This window comes from Euprymna scolopes, chromosome 18 (genome assembly GCF_053919585.1).
Source record: "Euprymna scolopes isolate OS-2025 chromosome 18, ASM5391958v1, whole genome shotgun sequence".
NCBI lineage: Eukaryota > Metazoa > Mollusca > Cephalopoda > Sepiida > Sepiolidae > Euprymna > Euprymna scolopes.
The window spans coordinates 100,827,643-100,847,362 of record NC_136499.1 but is presented as its reverse complement, the minus strand read 5'-3'; the positions used below and the strand labels follow the sequence as shown (position 1 = coordinate 100,847,362).

General features: G+C 34.1%; 1 protein-coding gene across 3 annotated transcripts in view; it reads right to left on the bottom strand.

Annotated features, from left to right (window-relative positions):
• Nucleotides 1-19,720, bottom strand: part of LOC145297716 (tRNA-dihydrouridine(20) synthase [NAD(P)+]-like) — a 255,634-nt gene that overhangs the window by 177,827 nt on the left and 58,087 nt on the right. For all 3 annotated transcript variants that reach the window (XM_080143929.1, XM_080143926.1, XM_080143927.1), the window contains 2 exons: nucleotides 17,494-17,537; nucleotides 7,649-7,709 (listed from right to left, as the gene is read on the bottom strand). In XM_080143929.1, the coding sequence (XP_080000055.1) occupies nucleotides 7,649-7,709; nucleotides 17,494-17,537 (105 nt within the window). The remainder of the gene's footprint in view (nucleotides 1-7,648; nucleotides 7,710-17,493; nucleotides 17,538-19,720) is intronic.

The following is a 19,720-nucleotide window of genomic DNA, read 5'->3' as shown; positions in this document are numbered from 1 at the left end:
ACATGAAAATTTGCAGGCTTTTTGAAGATTATAAAATTTTATGACAATTGGTAAAAAACAACCTATATTTTCAAACCAATAAAATATGGCCAAATTTGCCTACATTTGTATATATAGTGTTCTGGAAAGTCAGCTTTAGTTTTGCTGCTTTGGGATGAATTTTGCTTGGGGTTTTTTTGTTTTTTTTTTTGCTTGGTTGTCTCCCCTGTAGCCTTGCCAGGCCACTAATAGTGTATTCTTCTAATTGATCCTAGAGAAATAATCCTGTTTATAAGGTACATTAATTATCTCCCTTACATTTAAGGAATTAATTATCTCCCTTACATTAAAGGAATTAGTTACGTTAAATTGCCTTATTTTGTTTTCGATACGAGTATGAGAGGTCCAATAAATTATTCTATAGGCTAATAATTCTGATAATTCCTTGGCCCTTTATCTAATTGTCGCATCCTCTACCCATTCTGGTGTTCCTTTTTATTTTTGTACATTTTTATTTTTATCTTATTTCTGAGTCATGAGCTGAAGAAATTTTATTATCCACTTCTTCCCGTGGAAGGCAATTCTTCTTAATCAATTAATCGTTACTACTAAACTCTGAAACTTAAGGAAGAAAACAAACAAAAAGAGAAAGATAGGAGAAATAGAATTTATTAAATATGATATCAAAAGGAAAGGTTCGTGACCTCTATGGGCTGCCAAAAATGTCCATCTGGCTTACAAGCAATCTTGTAGTAGTAACCGAAGGGGGAGAGAGTGAAGGGAAAGAGAAGGAAAGAGAGATAGAGAAGGAGGAAGAAAGAAAGAAAAAAAGGAGGGGAGCACTTACTGGAAGCTTCTGGGCGCCCTTTCTCGAATGGAACATTTAGAAAGTTCGTTTTTTGGGGCTTTTGTTTTCTGAGTTTGTGTTGTTTAAAAAGTTCTTCTTGTCAGTCCCTTTCCTGGAAATTCGTTTCCGTAGTCCTTTTAGCAAAGGTTAAAAGCCCATGGAGGCAGAATATTTTTGAGTTTTCAAGTATCTTCGAAACTTCCCAGCGGCGAATTTTCCTTTCAAAGCTTCAATTATCTTTATTTCGATAATTATATTCAGTTTTCAAGTGTCTTAGAAAACTTTCAGCGGCGAATTTTCTTCTCAAAACTTCAATTATCTTTATCTCAATAATTATATTCAGTTTTCAAGTGTCTTAGAAAACTTTCAGTGGCGAATTTTCTTCTCTTGGTTCTTTTTTTTCAACGACTTTAATGTCTCGTCAAGACAGAGTTGTTCAACGCCTTAGTAAATTTCCAGGCATCCCCTTTTATCCGAGACCGTCAGGGAATACTTTCGATAGTTGATGTCTCGACGACGCCTTCTCCACAACTGTCGAATTAACTCAAAAACATCACACACGTGCTCCAATTTAGCACGAAAACGTCTCATCCAATCAACGGACATAAGGGAGTCAGGTGACATAAAAAAAAGGGGGAAGCTAGGGAAGGGGGTAGGAAAGGGGTTAAGAAGAAAGGAAGGAAGAACCGAGACAGGAGAAAGAAGGAAAGAAAGATGGAGGAAGATAATTTCCACAGAGCATACAAGATTAGTTTTATGTTGTTCTAGATTAGGTTTGGAGAAGATTTTTTTTTTTTTGATCCATGAAGAATGTAGTGTTTTTGGTAAGAAATCTAGAGAAATAGCTCAATGGAATACAGAGCAAGCATGTTGACTAAGAGATTATTGACTAAGTGATTAGCAAGAGGGAGGAGATATAGTATCTCTCTCAGGACTTATTTGTTTACTCTTCCCTAAGGGGACAATATCCACCTCCTTAAAATTCCCAAGTCATTCTCATTTTCCAGGAAACAAGTGGTTAGCCAATGAAAATGTAAATAAAAAGTCCCGCTCAGACACAAAATAAATTATAGTGCAAAAAAAAAAAAAATGTTGCGTTGAGTGTTTCTTTTGAACTTTATATATCACATTAAAACTAATAAAAGCTTGACAATTTAAATTATTTTCGGCAGCCTCGTAACATTCACTCCCCTTTTTTTGTCCTTTACTCCTCACATTCCATGAGTGATGTTTCTAACAAAGGAAAAAGAATTGCTGTTTTCTGAGTCAAAATCTATTCACCTCATAAGTATTGTTGACTAGTTTTTGATCTTAAAGTAGATTCTTTTCTTTTTTCAGCTCCTTAAATCAAGTGGCTTCATGCCTTGTCTGGAGCGATTTCTATTAAAACAAAATAAATTTAAAAAAAAATTTTTTAAACAAAAGAAAAATGTTTTCGTTTTCTTTATTGAATATAATGTTTGTTTAGATTAGTGATTTTTTTTTAAACCAACACATTTCAGATGAAAACATTATTCCTACTTGTGTAAAAATTCTAAAAATGATCCAGTAGATGATGTGCTAGAAGTATTTTAAATTTTTTTTTTTTTTTTTAAATCAGCCACAATTACACAATTGCTGTTTAAATATGGTAAACCCTTAATTTAAGTCAAGGGTTATTCCCCCTTGTTTGTCATTGGTTGCAAAACTCGTCTACATTAAAACATACGATAAAACTTGATAATTCGATAAAATCTACTGTTACTTGTAATTATTTTTCTACTGGATCATTTTTCGTAAGTTTTGGAATTTAAAAAAATTCCGCCATAACACATGCAATAATGTTTTCACCTGAAATGTGTTGGTTTAAAAAAAAAAAAATCAATGTAAACAAGGACTAGAAATCTTTAAATTCACTGGCAGATGTTTATCAGCTAAGCCAAAAAAAAAAAATGAAAAAAAAAAAAAAAAATGAAAGCGTATAAAGAATAAGTATGACGTAGAAACTTATTAGCCAGACCTTAAAAGCATTAAAAAATCCATAAAATCAATTCTATCAGAAATGGCCATACTAATCTTCCACTTCCATCCCACTGCGCAATAAGAAAACCATTACCAATATTGTGACGACTCATTTTCTGTATTGAAATTGAAAAGACTTAATTACAAAAGTATAAATAACACAGTCGAAATCAATTGAGAATCCAGATGTTGAGATATTTTTTTTGTTTTCAATGGATTCTCAACAGAATAAAAGTAAGCAACAAAGGTTATATATTAGGACCCTACAACATTAAGTAGCGATTAAGTTAACTAGTATGAATTCTAGCAAAGGTCACATGCATTAGTATATATCAGGTTCGAATAGTATGATGATAGAGATGACATCACATGTTCAAGCAAGAAAGAGATTTTCTCGTCAGTCTTTCATTGGCAGTTAAGTGAAAAGAATGTGAAAATAATGTAGAAATCTAAGTGAATGTTGTCTCAAGACTCTGCCTGTGCATCATTCATCCTTAAGATTAAGAAAATTAAGTTAAGGAATTAATTAGTTACATAGTAAGTATTCTCTCCCCTTCTCACTCTCTCTAAATGAAACTTTGGAAATTCAGCAAGTCTCTTGTGTTTTCATAATTATGTCTTAAGTTAAATAAATTTGAAATAGAGGCAGGAAGAGCTCCACTTTATTCTATTGCTTATTTATTTAAATGTATTTGCGGTTCGCAATACATTGGATGGGTATCGCAGAGATTGGATTCCCATGTGATACAACACATTCTAGCTAAAATTCTTGATGGAAAATTTTTATCATCAGATGTTTTGAATAATACATACAGTTCAGCCATCTGTGAACACTTATTAAATAGCTGTGTTTGTGTTTCCACATTCAGTGTTGACTTGTTCTCCATTCCCAGCAAGTCACACTCATTATTTCATTTAAAAATTTTAGAAACTATTTATATTGAGTCTTTTAGAGCTTTTCCTTTGCAAGCAAAAAGAAAATCTTTTGGAACTTAATGTGGTTTCTATTTCGGTCTTTCCCCGATTAATTCCCCCCCCCCTCATTCTTTTTTTCTTGTGTTCCCCGCCATATTTACATTTTATATTTTCTTTTAAATCGTAATTAGACATCGATTTAGTTCTGTTGAGCTAGGTACAAGATTGGTAAGCTAGCTCTCTTTCACCTTTTATTTTTTTAGCTTCATTATGTTAAAACTTTGTCTATATTTATCTATAATAAAGTTCTGTACCTCTCAAAAAATATTCAAATATATATATATATATATATATATATATACTAGCAGACTGCCCGGTCATAAAATATGCTTAAATGATATTAAATATGATATTTTAATTCATGCAGATTTCATATTTGTTATTATATTATATTGGACCCAATATATAGCAATGATTTAAAAATTTTATTTATTTATTTGCAAACTATTATCCTCATCTTTTAGTTGTTGTTTCACGACGTTTCGGCCAACTATTCATCTGGCGTTCGTCAGGTGGTAACCGCGACGGGATAGGAATGCTAAGTTTTTTAACTGTATCTTCAGTAATTACTGCCTTCCATAGATGTTGTCGTCTCACCACGTTTTCGCCAACCAATCCTCTGGCTGGCTTTGGGTAGGATTGAAACCACTATCTTCAGACAATGCTCATTCAACGTCTCTATCCGCTGTGCCATGGGCCCAGAAGGCCAAAGAAATAGTTGGCCAAAACGTCATGAAACAACAACTATAAAAGTTGAGGATAAAGTAAATGTACAAATGACTCATCTCAAAGAATTTCAATAATTAAAACATGATTTAAAAAGTTTTTTAAAGAAATGACTCGGGCGCCACCACCGGGAATCAAAACCAAAACGTTTAGCTTACGATTTACTTTTTCCTTTGACATTAATGCCTGAGCTATAAAGACATGTCTACTGCAAGGCTAAAAATTAAAACATGAACCAATAGCTATTATGTTATGCATGCATATTCGTAATGTCGTCATTCGATCTTCACCTGGTAAATTGCATTTCTTTAATTTTCATACTTTTGCACTGATTTTCCCCGGCTAAAATCAAAATATAAAGTTTTGTATGGGTTCAAATACCCTATATATGAAGTTTCATGTCTGTAGACCAAATATTGGCAGAGGAGTTTGGTAGGCAAAATTTTTTAAACAAATATATATACACACACATATATATATATATATATATATATATATATAGAAAGAAGTTTGTGTTTACTAACCTTTTCATGGAAATATTACGCAAGTATAAATCATATAGAATATCTGAATTATTAAATTCTAATTACTTCTTTATTTTCTGTTGATTTGATAAGGTATTATTATTATTATTATTATCATCTATATATTAATACTATAATCCGCTTCGAAAGTTACACGTAATAGTTAACTAAAGATGATTATCCCATAAGAAAACAGAAAAAACTAATAGGAAATTAATTAAAATTAATGTTTAAAAGAATATGCAAATTAGCTAGATCTTTTGCAGATGAATGCAATTCTACAACCCTTATATAACAAAGTTGTATTTTCTTTTTAAATAAAAAATAAATTTTTAATATGAATATCACTACACAAAAAAAAAAAAAAAAAAATTTATAGGAGTATAGATATGATAGATAGTCATGAACCGACGACAAAAAGCGACTATGAAAGACCAGAATGTACAGACTTTTGTTTTACTGGTTTTTACTGATCATTTATGAAAACAACCATGTGTGACATTATGAAAACAACCATGTGTGACATTATCCTTTAACGATAAAACATTACACAAATAGTTTTATTTGCTGATAATATTTCAATAAATAATACATTCCTGAATTTTTGAGATGAGGATTGATAATTTCTATCATTTGTATTATTCAGACTACTGTTCTCATATAGAGTGTTATTTTCACTACATTTCATTGTGTATATTTTGTTGAACTTGGGAATCTTTCTGTTCAACTTGTTGGATGTAGAGACATGGTGATGCACGTTTGAAAGCACAGGCACATTCCAGATGGAGTTGATCTACATTTTTGTGTCCCATAAAAATGACCAAAATTGTAATTAAATGAAAACAAAGAACTGTTTACATTCCAAGGTGAGAAGTTATGAATTGCACAATGCAAAATAGAAAAGAATGTAATATCTTGATGTTTACAATTCCAAGAATGTCGATTTGTGACTGTATAAGAGAAAAATAAATAACAGAAAGCAAAAGAGGGCAAACATAGTGGCAAGCTTGATTGACATCTCGACACATCAAGCCACACATCAACCAACCCCTTACAACTAGTGTCTCTCTTTCTCTTTATCAATGAACAAGAAGCTTAATTGTAAATAAAATTTATATTTTGATAAATTTGTCTATGTGTTGATTTTGAGAATAACGACAAAAGAATTATCAGATGTATATATTGCATAAATTATGTATAGATTCAATAACGCAACAAACTCAGGAATCAGTGCGAAATTTAGAATGGAACTCTTTATTTAATCCCCACAGTGGCATGATCTTATTTTGTCAGTTATGACTGGGTAGAAGTCTTAAGTAATTCACAAAGACTCATAACATAACGTATAAAGTATGAGGTAAAATTCACTTCTAAGTGACACTCCTCTGGAGGTTGAAGGTTCAATTATCAGTGTGAGTGATATGAAGAATACATTTGCAAATTACTTAATGACTGACGGAATGAAAGCGTGCTATGTTTGTGGATTAAATAATGGGTTCTGTTCGACATCAGATGTCCCGAGTAATCTCTTAAACAAATGAATGGGTCATTATGAATTTTGGAATATAGAATCTTGGCAACTTGATAAAATTAGCATTATTATTTTTTTATTTTTATTTTTTTGCAAACTTCACCCACTTCCTGCAAAGCACTTTTAAAATAAAATTTGGAGTTATATCAAGTAATACATTTTTAAAAGGATTTGTGCATCAATAATATATAAAATTTTAAATTATTGAACTTATTATAGTTCTGCATTTTTTAGATGAGGTATAAATGTTTGCATCGTTTAGATTTATTGGACAATTGTTCCCATTTTGAGTGTCATCTGTTAAAGTTGCCATTTTTTGTCAGGAAAAAAAAAAGCGAGGTAGCTCTGCACTCTAAGGTTACAAATTTTTGGATCTAGTTGGAAGTAAGTTTATACGAATTATAAAAACAATTTAATTATCAGGGAACCCTAGGGGGTATAATTTCTAACCCTTAATCATTATATTTTAATTAAATCCATCAACCAATTGTAAGTTTTTAGAAACATAATATTTACGAAACTAAGACCTTGCTGGTTTCAGTATGATTAATCGCATGTTATCCGTTTTTTAAATCAGATGTACTTTTCTAATTTTTTGATATGTTATTATTATGACTAATAGGAGATAAAGAGAGAAGCAAGAAAAAAAGGTAGAGAAAAGGAAGGGAGCAAGAAAGAGAAAGGAAGGAAAAAAAAGAAAAATTTAATTATCAGGTATAATTTTTAACTTTTTATGATTAAAATTGAAAATGATTATTGTAACTTATTATGAATTATGAAATATATATTCTAGACAACAGGATGAATAACATGGTCACATTCTATACATTTTTTTTTTTTGTAAATTTTATTATTGAGAAGGGTGGAATATCATCAAAACCGTACCATACTCCCTAAAGAAAGAAAGAAAAAAAAAAACATTAAAATTTTTAAAACCAATACTATATGTAGTTATTATACTGATACTGGAATGGGTATTTTACTAGTATATATATGTGAAATAAGATGGGATTAACACAAAAGGATAGGAGTTCCTTATTTCTGGGAAATATATTGTCTGCTTACCTTAATTGAGAATTCTTTAGGGCAACCCATATTGACATCAACAGCAGCGACATAGTTTTCTCTAGAACGACAAAAGTAGAAAAACAAAATAAGTGCATTTTGAAAATTTGTTGGTATTGATGAGGATTTCGTTAAATAGAACTGAAATAGACAATACAATCAAAGGGGCTTCTGTATTTCATATCTATTGCTTGAATTCTATCAATTCTTGCAGTCTTGATTATTAGTAGCATATCAGAATAGAAATTGTCAGGGAAGTTGCCAGCTGAGTCGAGATCACAAAAGTTATCAGTGATGAACGCCATTTTCTTCATGGACGTGAATCAGCAATCCAATGACTGAAGTCAAGGAGAATCTTCCTCAGCAATGTCAAACCCATTAATAACATCTCGGAAAGAGATCGCACTACAGCTGTGGATCAGATGGTTAGACAATGCCTCATTCCCCTTTCCTACTAAAAATGGGAATCTTCACTTGAGATTCTTCCTCCAGGTTCAGAAGCACCCTGGTTCCAGTAGTAAGAACTTAACCACTCAAGAATAAGAATGAGGAGATCAAAAGTTGCTATGACCAGATGGGGTTACAAAACTGACCCAACCATCTGAAAATATGGAGAGGAGGACCATACTATGCAACACAGTGTTGTCTGCCTAATCTGATGTAGCTTGAAAAATCTTACAGAATTCAACAAATAATGCAAAGAAATGCTTAAAAAGTAGAAAACTGTTGCAAGATAACCAGATACTTCAAAGATATTCAAAGAAGATTACTAGCAAGACACTTTGGAATTTCCACAGTATTTGTTAATCATAGTATTCCTTTGCAAAGAATAAATGTCTGTCAGGGTTAATACTATTATGAAAAAAAAATTACTCTTTCTTTTTAAATAACAGGCCACTTGGAATTGCCCGGTCATAAAATATGCTTAAATATGATATTTTAATTTATGCAAATTTCATATTATTATAGAGCCAATTCTCTATGGATTATTATATTGTACTCAATATATAGTAGTGCCCCCCCCCCTCTAGTACTGCCCGGTCATAAAATAGGCTTAAATATTGATATTTTAATTTATGGAGATTTTGTATTTATTGTTATAGAGTCAATACTCTATTAATTTTTATGTTGTACTCTATGTATAATAGTGATTTCAAAAGTTTTAAAAAATGACTTGGGTGCCATCAGCTAAAATCGAAATCAAAACATTTAGCGATCCATCCTTAGTCATTACCACTTGAGCTATCACCAGATGAATAAGAAAACATTAAAATTTAATCAACTTTAATGTATAAATGTGCATTTGCGCATGTATACAAGAGCAATTTCAGTCAACTTACTCCTGCCAAGTTCCAGTTTTTTTTTCAATTTTGATTCATTAACAGCTATTTTTACCGGCCAAAGACAAAACTGGCTTTGTTCCATATATTTAAATCCCCTACGTACCAAGTTTAAAGTTGATAGATCAAAAATTGGCAAAGGAGTTTAGTAGAGACCGTTCCTCAAATAGATAACGTCATTTTATATATATAGATTATCATTACAAAGTAGATAGTTTTTAAATAAATAACATGAATGTTTCTTTACTTATTTTCTATTCCGCTTTTTCTGCAGACATGGCCCATGAACCTCATTTGTCTTTTTCGTACTGTTCTTATTAGAGACCTTTCTATGTTTGCCATTTCTAATACCTCTTGATTTGTTTTCTTTTCTGTTTAGGATATTTTCAAAATTCTCCTCAGGAACCAAGTTTCAGTTGCCTCCAGTCTTTTCTTTGTGCTGTTGGTGATTGTGCAGCATTCACAACCGTAAAAAAAAAAAAGAACAGACAATATATACGTTTGGAGTATTCTGAATTTGGTGTCTACATAAGATAACAAAAATTTAATCTTTTTTCTTTATAAATCTATAATTCTTTGTCATTAAAAGTTTCCCCCCACCCCAAACTAATTTTTTTTTATTACATTTTCACCCCAAACAAGGCACATTACCACTTTGGTGTAGGGGGTTACTATCAGGGACATAAGCTACTGGAGTACTATGTAGGGAGTTGGGTGGTAAGATGTCGGTTCACGTTACACTTTAACTTCTGCATGTCAGTACAGTTGGGAAAGCAGGGAGCCGGAATGGAATTCCAAAGTCTAGCGGTTCTGGGGAAGAAACTACTGGAGTAGAAAGCTCTCCTACATGTAGATATCTCCACTGTGTAGGGGTGGGATTTAGCTGCTTGTCGGATTTGTCGAGAGTATTTACATCGTGGGGGCACAAGTGCTTGCAGTTCATCAGAGCATTCACCATTAAAATACTTGTAGAACAAGCAGAGGGTGCAACATTTCATCGGTGGGACAGAGGCTGCAGCTTAGATGACAGTTCAGATCCTATCAGGTTGGTGACTCTCTTTTAGACCTTGTCTAGGAGTGAGAGACTAGTAGCAGATGCACCAGCCCAAATATGACAACAATACTCCATACATGGGCGAATGGTGGCCTTATAGAGGTACAGGATACTTTCAGGCGTTAGTAGCTTTCTAGCACAGTAGAGAGAGCCTATCTTCTTCACAGCGGTCCTAATTCAAGTTAGATTATCATGTTCGATATTAATTTTTTATGCATGATACTGTACATGCATACAATTCGATCTTAAAGAAATGAGGTCAGTCGTCAATATAGTCGGCTTAATATAGGGTGTAAGTTGTCTTTAACAAAAAGAAAATTCAAGTTGAAAGTTTATTCATTTAAGAATTATCTACCTTGTAATGATTATATATATATATATATATATATATATATATATAAGTGATCAATATATATAAAAGTGATCTTGTCTGCCTGAGGAACAATCCCTAGTGAATGAAATAATAAAAATTATTTTGTTCTATCATCAAATTATGTACCTACCTGCTTTTGTATGGTTCAAATCTGAAGGTTTTCTTTTACTGATTTTTTAAATCTTATTTATGGAAATTACTTTATACAAGGCGTGAAGTCACTTGATGTAAAGAGTTAATAACAACAAAAGATGATTATTGCAAAAAAAAAAAAAAAAAAATAGGAGATGCCTATTGGCTTTAGTATAGAAAAGATCAAGGTTATAGGTATGGGGGGAAAAACAGTCATCCGGAAGATAGTTCCACAAGGCTGCAGTTCTTGGAAAGAAGCTACTGGAATAGGAAGCAGTATTACAACAGGGTATCAAGACAATGAATTAATGAACAACACATGCCATAATAGTATTTATAGAAAAGATTGAGACTAGCAACATCATGCCTGTGTATTAGAGGTTGCAGTGAACAAGAAAGATTTGCAGTGACCAATCAAATTACAGATACGTTTCTGCAATTTATTAAAAGCCCTCAAATGGGACAGAGATTCACCGACCCAAATATGACAACAATATTCCATACATTGCTTGATATTAAACTTGTAGAGATAGAGAATAGCCTCAGGTATGAGAAAGTGTTTAAAGCCATAGAGAAAAGCGACTTTGAGAAGCAGAAAGAGGAATGAATCTAATATATGAACTTCAAGAAAGATTTCATAGGAAAAAAAAAGACCAAGTGGTTTCAGAGTCGATTTCTCAATAGCAGAGCGTTTATTTGCTATCCAACAAAAAAATATAGATAAACTATTAATCACACAAGCGTGATTTTTTTTTTTTTTTGTCACACAGAAACTCGCTACTATTTTGATTGAAACATTGGGGGGGGGGGGGGCTCTCAATATCCTTAGTATACCACCTCTCTTCACCCAGGTAATGCCGGATATCCATGCTAATCTATAAATATAGAAGCGAAAATGTGTGTGTGTATGTATGTGCGTGCACTTTTTCTGTTTGTCCGCTGAAGGCTCTTATCAAGGGAGCACTCCGTCAGTTGACTTGTTCTTAAAACTTTTTATATGCTGTCTAGATGATAATATGTACGACTTAACAATGGGGGTCGCGCGTGTATTTAATTTGCCTGACTTTTAAACGCTATTTTTTTTCCAGATTTTTAGATCGCCGCGTGTTTCTTTCGCTATTTGGTATAAAAAAAGCGAAACTGGATTCGAATTGGCCAGGTGGTCTCCAGAAAGCGATGTAAACGTTTGGTCAATGTTTGCTTTTCACCGTCATATCAGCCGATTGCTTTCATTTGGATAACACTCCCCTAATAAACGGGGAAGCTGCTTTTCCTCCTCAAAGTTGGATTTTCTCCTCATTAAAAACTGTCCCGCAGAAAATATTAACTGCTGGATAGCCATTGCTTACGTCGTCGTAAATCTTAACTCTACGACTTCTATTTGACCTCATTAAGCGGGCACCTGTCAATTCTACTTAAATAAATTCAAACGTGTTTCAGTTATTTTTTTCTTGCTGGCCGAGCGGTTAACGTCTCACATTTTTTTTTCTAACTTCGCCTCAGGACTTCGGATTTGATCCTAACTACCTACCAAAACCTTTTTTTTTATTTAAGAGCACACACACTTCAAAACACCCAGACAATGCCAGGTACCCCTGCTAGTCTATATATATAAAAGCGAAAATGTATGTGTGTATGTATGTACACTTTTCCTCGATGTCCACAAAAGGCTTCTTTCAGAGAAGTGCTTGCTCGGTTCACAACTTCTTAAAACTTTTTATATCATCTATAAATTGTAATATCTCAGAGTTACCCACGGAGCTCGCCTGTCTATCTAATTTTATTGACTTTCAAACGTTAATTATTCCACATTTCCCGCATCGGCACGCGTTACATTCGGTTTTCGGTATAAAAAAAAGTGAAACTCGACTCTAATCACAGGCCGAAGGCCACTTGCCCGCGCGCCCTCCGGGGCCCGGGTGACATGATCAAAGTGTAGTATCTGTTCCGGCAGATACTGCAAGCTATGACTAGCTAGGACTAGCAAAGACCAGATGTGGGGGCAACCCCACATGCTTGACCTTTAACCAGCTCCCATTTCCCTCCTCTCGGGAGCTGGTCCCCTTTTTCCCTTCCCCCTCCCTTGACTCCTCACAATAAAAATTGGCCTTGTGCCTAATTTGCTCGGTGGGGGAGCAAATAAATACAACAGGCCCAAAGCCACTTGCCCGCGCGCCCTCCGGGGCCTGGGTGACAAGATCAAAGTGTAGTATCTGTTCCAACAGATGCTGCAAGCAATGACCAGCAAAGACCATATGTGGGGGTAACACCACATATCTGAACTTGGTCAATGTAGGGATTACCCTACAGACCACAGTTACTATCCAGCTCCCATTTCCCACCTCTCGGGAGCTGGTCCCCCCTTTCCCTCCTCCCTCCCTCTCTCTCCACATTAAAAAACGGCCTTGTGCCTAATTTGCTCTGGGGGAAGCAAATAAATCCAACAGGCCGAAAGCCAGTTGTCTCAAGAGAACTAAGTAACGTTTGTTCAATGTTGACTTCGTCATATCAGACTGTAGCTTTCATTTCGCCCCTCCTAATAAACAGGGAGCGGGTTTTTAAAAACAAACAAACCGATTTACTCACCTCATTCAAAACTGTCCCGCACAAAATGCTTATTGCTGAATACCTATCGCCGTCACGTCAATCAAAAACGCGTACCTGTTTTTTTTTTTTAACACTTTACTATTTTCCAACTGCGCGTCGTGACGGCTTCGTTTTTTTTTTCACGGGCACCTGTTTTTTTTCACATTTTCGAGGTTTTTTCACATACCCCGAAAAACACCCGGGCAACGCCGGGTACCCCTCGCTAGTCTATATATATAAAAGGCAAAATGTGTGTTAGTGTGTGTGCATTTTTTCTGTATGTCTGACAAAGGCATTTTTGGAGGGAGTTCTCCGGAGGGTTACTATGTCTTAGAACTTTTTATATACTCCTTAGATTATAATATCTACGATTTACGAAATGACATCATAAATATCTTTTATTTCAGTGACTTTTATCTTACAAAACTCTGTGAATTCGTTTTCTCTACTACTACTACTACTACTACTACTACGGCATGATATTTGACCTAGAAAATCATATGTTGACATTCAACCACTTGCATTTTTAAACATTTATTTTCGGATGTTCTCAAGTCCCTACCTTTGTGGCATCATGCTAAGTCATCAGACTATTAACCTCAAGGCTTTAGATTCAAGCCTATCTCCCTCTCATAACTATTTTTGCTGTTTTTTTTTGTTTTTGTTTTTCCGATTGTTTTTAACAAGTTTAACGTTTTTTTTAATATTTAAACAGGGTTATTACTTCGCTTATTATTTAGTCTCCATTTTGTTTTGATCTACCACCCCAACGCACACACCTCCAAACACCTGGGCAATGCTGGGCACCCATGCTAGTCACTTATAAAGGTAAAAATACCACTCAAGGATAAGGGTTAATGGGTTTATGAGTCGGACAGTGAAACAACAATGTAAAGATTGGTGACAATGGTTGAGACTGGCCAGAAATTTGATTTTTTAAAAAGTCAGTTCTACAAGAATTTTTTAACATTGGACTTGAAAACAACCATGCTGTAGTCAACTGGAAAGCAGCCCCGTGATATTGTGTTCCACAAACAGATAGTTTTGGGGCAAAGAAACTCTGCTCATAAAAGTTCCGTTTAGTTTTAAGTACACAGAGGAAGACAGGAGAATTATTTACATTGATTGCAACTAGACGAGTTTTAGCTGTAAATGTTTTACAGGGGGGGGGGGGTAACCAGAGATTGGAGCGCAATCACATGGGCACACTGGTTTTGGTCAGATCACCAAAGTTAAACAACTCTGAGTCTTGTCAGTACCAGATTGGTGACTATTTAAAACTACCACCAAGGTGCTGTATATAAGTGGTGGAAGGTCAGGTCAGTCCTCCTGCTTTCCGATGTATATAGTGGTGGGTGGCATGTGCACATATTGACAAACATATGATGATGAAGCTTACCAAATTCCATCATTTCGACTGCTATTGCAAAACGATGATGAAAAGTATGGCTAAACAAGAATTTGTTAACATTGGACTTGACACCAGCTATGTGGTAGTCTAAGTAGCTGCCTTGTTGAATCATATTTCCAAGATGAGTAGTTCTTGGAAAGAAACTCTGCTTAAGGAAGTTTCGTTTAGTTTTAGGTACACAGAGAAAGAAAGGAAACTTATTTACAGTTGTTGTAGCTGGACAAGTTTTTCCTGTGAATGTTTTACAAGGAGGAACCAGAGATTGGAGTTCAGTCGAGCACCTACCACAAAAACAAGCTGAGCATGCATGATCATCTTCCACAAGTGAAAAATTTACTTCCACCATGACTAATGTTTGTGCAAAATTTCAAAAATAAATAAGGCGTGGTTATTAAGAAAAGTGTGAGCAAACGAACAGACAAACGATTTGGGGGCAATTTTACCCCTATAATGGCCCCCAGGGGGCCAACCAGAGTTATCCCGAAAAATTTGTTCTGGCAAAAAAAATTTACTTTCACCATGACTAAACTTTGTGCAAAATTTTTTTTTTTAAATCCAAGGCATGGTTATTGAGAAAAGTGCAACCAAATGAACGGGAGTGAATTACTAGGTCCAACCTTTCCTTTGTCAAGGGGGGGGGGGACCAATAACAATACAATAGAGAAAGGCTTGAATTTAAAGAGTCAGCCTCAAAATTGGTTCAAGGCTGAAAATCTTTCAGAGAAATTATTTTTATCTCCATTATCTGAAATAGAAGTATCAATTCCTGGAGAGATAGTTTTTATTTTTTTAAATACTTGATCCAGACGTGCGACAACAAAATGGTGATTTATGACTTGTTTGTTAAAAAGAGCGTACGTTACATATCAACAGAATGAAATATTAGAATATCTGAAAAACAAGCAGATAAACATCAGATTTAATCAAAAAGAAACAAGAAAAACTTTATAGCTGTCCCATTTTATTTGCTAACTAGTAGGTGAACCCAGCGTTGTCTGGATGTAAAATATGTTGGTACTTTTCAAGCATACAACCTAATTTCAAGCAATTTTGCATCAGCATTTTTTCATGGAGGCTCAATTTTTTTCCACCACTGCGCTACAGAAAATTATCAATCTCATTCTTTAAATGCTTTTGATGTAATGGAATAACCTAACACCCCTTCATAGATGAAATGAACTATAGATATATTGACCCTCTCACATGACTGAGAGAGAAGGAAAAAAGAAAGGAAGAAAATAAGAAAAGAAGTCGAGTAACTCTTATGTCACATGTATTCCCTTGTAAATAAACCCGTTCGTCTTTCACCCATAACCCCGTGTTTCTTGCTGTATTCTTATTTAAGTAAAGATATAACAGCTTCCAAATTATTTTTTCAAGTCTCAAAGTGATTCATTCTTTTTTTTTTTTAATTATTGACAAAAGATTAAAATACTTGCTACCTTTCTTCATGAACAAAATGCATTCTGATAGATTTAATTCCATTAATTATTTTTTTTTAAATAGGAATTTTAAAATTTTGCTTTACATCGTTGTATTTTAATAAATATTTGATAATATTAAATAAAAAAATATAATTTAGTGCATAATTATCAAAATCACACTGACGCAAGAAATACATACATACATACATGAAATTGTCAGATAATCTTATTAATATAGAGATATATACCATTCAAAACATTATTTAGCCTAATAGATCCCACATTGTCTGCTAAGTTTCAGCCTCTGTTACATCACTGCAATATTTCATCCCTAGGGTTGTTTTAAAAATACTTTCACAGAATATTCTCTGATGAGCTTACTGCACTTGTACCCCCTCAATGTAAATATTACCCCTTCAGCGTTGATGTCCGCAGATGCCAAAATATTTTCTACGTTAATGGCTTCTTTCCTTGGAGCACTTGCCTTTAGAATTCCCTCCCTGCTTTCCCGACTATGCATACATGCAAAAATTTAAATGCAATACGAACAAACACCTTGCTACCCAATGCCTCACCAAAGTTGCACTCCCCTCCGAATCTGGCCCCTATCACAGTAGCCCCTTATACTTCAGTGGCACTTTACCTTGTTTGAGGGAAAACAAAAGTAAAAAAATAATCTATTATAGAAAAGGCAGTTGTATGTGTGTATGTTTGGGTGTGTCCAGCTAAAAGTCAAAAACTATAAAACAAATACACACAAAATTAATATGTTCTTCATCTGTGTTGCCTAGGATGAATAATATCTAAAATAAAAAATTTTCAGGGGCAACCGGGCCAATTTCTGTCATCAGTTTTTCAGCCATTTTAAATGTTTGGAAAGAAGGTATGGACTCATATCATATAAAGGCCAGTTTTCTGTGCGCATGTGTGTGGGTGTCCAGGAATGGCTGAGCGAAGAAGAAAGAGAGGGAGAGGAGGGGGAAAGAAAAAAAAACGTACACTCAACAAGCACACAATGTCTACTCCCCTCGTACCCTTTCAAAAGCGAGCCGACCGACCTGTTAGGCTTAGAGAATAATTATTGCAACCCAACAGCGACTATGTTACAAGAAACAGCAAAATTATTATGTATGTGTTGTAAATACGTGTCAGTGGCATGACTGTGAAACCAGACAAAATAAATAACTATTTTCTTTCATCTAAGTTTGTATCAAAGTTTTCTTTTCTTTGTGAAGGAAAGAGAAAGAAAGACAGAAAGAAGTAGAGAGATATAAGTTTTAATAGAAACATGTTACACTTTCACCTCCCAGGCAATACCAAGTTGCCCTGCTAGTAATAAATAACATTTTTTTAAAATCTAATCCACACTCATCTTAAGAAATGTTTCCAGTTCTTAATTGTGTATTCATGAATGTGAACATTTTTACCTGAACCATTTTAATCGATGGCCTCACTACAATTTTGAAGCATTTCGGTTGCAATAAGAAGAAAAAAAACAAGAATAGTAACATAAGAATATACTCACATCTTTTTAGCAGCAAGTAAGGATCGTTGTGCATCAGCCGTTCCCTGTGAAAAACAATGAAAAGTAACAGATCAAAACTCCTTTATTGTAATATTGATAAAAAAATTAACATGATTTTTATAGCCTTTGCACGCCGGTAATAACCAAGACAAACATTTTTTCCTTGAATAAAAAACAAAAAAAAAAAAAACAAAGAAAAACGCCATTTCAAACAGATGTAGCAATCACAGAGAACTATTTTCTCTTGTGAATCAATGCCCTCCCTCTGAGTTCTCCGGCCACAGGCTGACCAATTAGCTAACAGGGCGCATTGATTCATCTGCTCCCTAAAAGTCTTAAGGGAACATCAGCAGTCAGATTCGGACCGCCAGCAGAGGAACATCTATCCTCTTTCATCACCTGTCCACCAGACATCTCATTAGAGCATTGACGGTCTCAATTAGAGACAACTGCTATCCAGCCAGGGATGACACGATACTGACTGACCTTCAACGACCTTAAAAGAACTTTCTTTGCCTTCTTCCCTTTTAACAGCCTGACCTGCCAGTTCCTGCTACAAATAAAATACTCCTCATTGTTATTGTTTAAAAGGAGTTTATGTTTCTTTTGTGCCTTGTTCTCTGCTATAATTTATTAGGAAGGTAAAACAGTTACAACCTCCCTATAAAATGTGTTCTTTTTTTCAAATATTTTTATTTATTTATTTTTTTTTTTTTTTACCGGCCAACTAATGTAAGTACCTCACTTCATCTCACTTCACTTATAACAAAAAAAAGTATTAGCAAAAGTATGTTACAGAAGTATACGTCATGATTCTGAAGCTATAACTGCCAGAAATCGCTACCCAATAATGTGTTAGATGTAATTATATTTATAGTTTTTGCATAAGTCCATTATTCATGAAATATCAACTTATCCCATGATAATTAATAAATTTATATATATAATATTTAATCAATCTCATTAACACTTATCCTCGAGTGGCTTTTAGCCTGGATAAACGGTCTCATCTCCATATATAATAAAATGACTGCAGAAATTCCCCTCTGGACCAAAGTATCGTAGGTTTGCAACAGATGCCACATACAAATTCAATACTTCAATCCGCTATTAGCCACTATCTTATGTAACTTTTGGACATCATTTTAGACACATTCAATCGTTATGATAAAATACTACATTACATCCTAGGAGCAAAACCATCACAACTGTAACATTTTTACACTAAATCGTACCTATTTTTCTCTCTAAATATTTAGTCCTACCACCGCCACCAATCGGCATGGAAAGAAATCTATATGTTTCACAAATTCTACTCCTAAACCGCCCATAACTGGTTAATAGATACACAGATACATCATTAACTTTCCTGTAATAGAATAAAAAAATAATAAAGTCTCCCTTGGGAAAATCCGCTGTCTCTGATTGGTTGTCTGGTAATTCTCTTATTCCGGAATTAGATCATTCAAACGAACACTACAGACCATTACAATATGGCATCGCTAGGACATACATTCTTCCGCATGGCATCAATTTCAGTTATTAGACACTTAATTTCCAACATATAACAACAATGAACCAATCTTCCACCTCATTTACGTAAGTGTTTAGCTACTCTGCTAAGACTAAACCATACAAAAACACACATATCTCTTTCTTTCCTTCTTTCTTTAGTTGTTTACCAATATTACATACATTAGTTGGGATTTAATGATTAATATTTTCTTATTTTTTTTCTTTGTATACATCTAATTATACACATTAACTGGTACTTCTGCAGTTTAGATCCCATTTTTCCACGTGTCTTGCTCACCAACACCCGGCAAACAATGAAAGCCGTTGGATTATACAGAGCTGAGTGAATAGAAGTCATTAACAAAAATGACCATGAAAACAACTAATATATTTATAACTTGTACTATTTTTTTATTTATTTTCTTTTCCAACTGTTTTTATTTTTTTTTTGTATTTATTTTACACTAGCGAGGGTACCCGGTGTTGCCCGGGTGTTTGTAGGTGTGTGTAGAGGGGGGGATTAAGTAATAACCCTGTTTAAATGTCATAAAAAAAAACGATGTTAAAAAATGGGAAAAGCCAAAACAAAAAAAAAAAACAGCGAACAGAAAAAAAATGGCATAAATAACCCTGTCGGATCGAACCTGAAATCTTAAGATAACAATGCTGTGTGTGTGTGTGGGTGTGAGGTAAATTAAAGAATAAGCGAAGT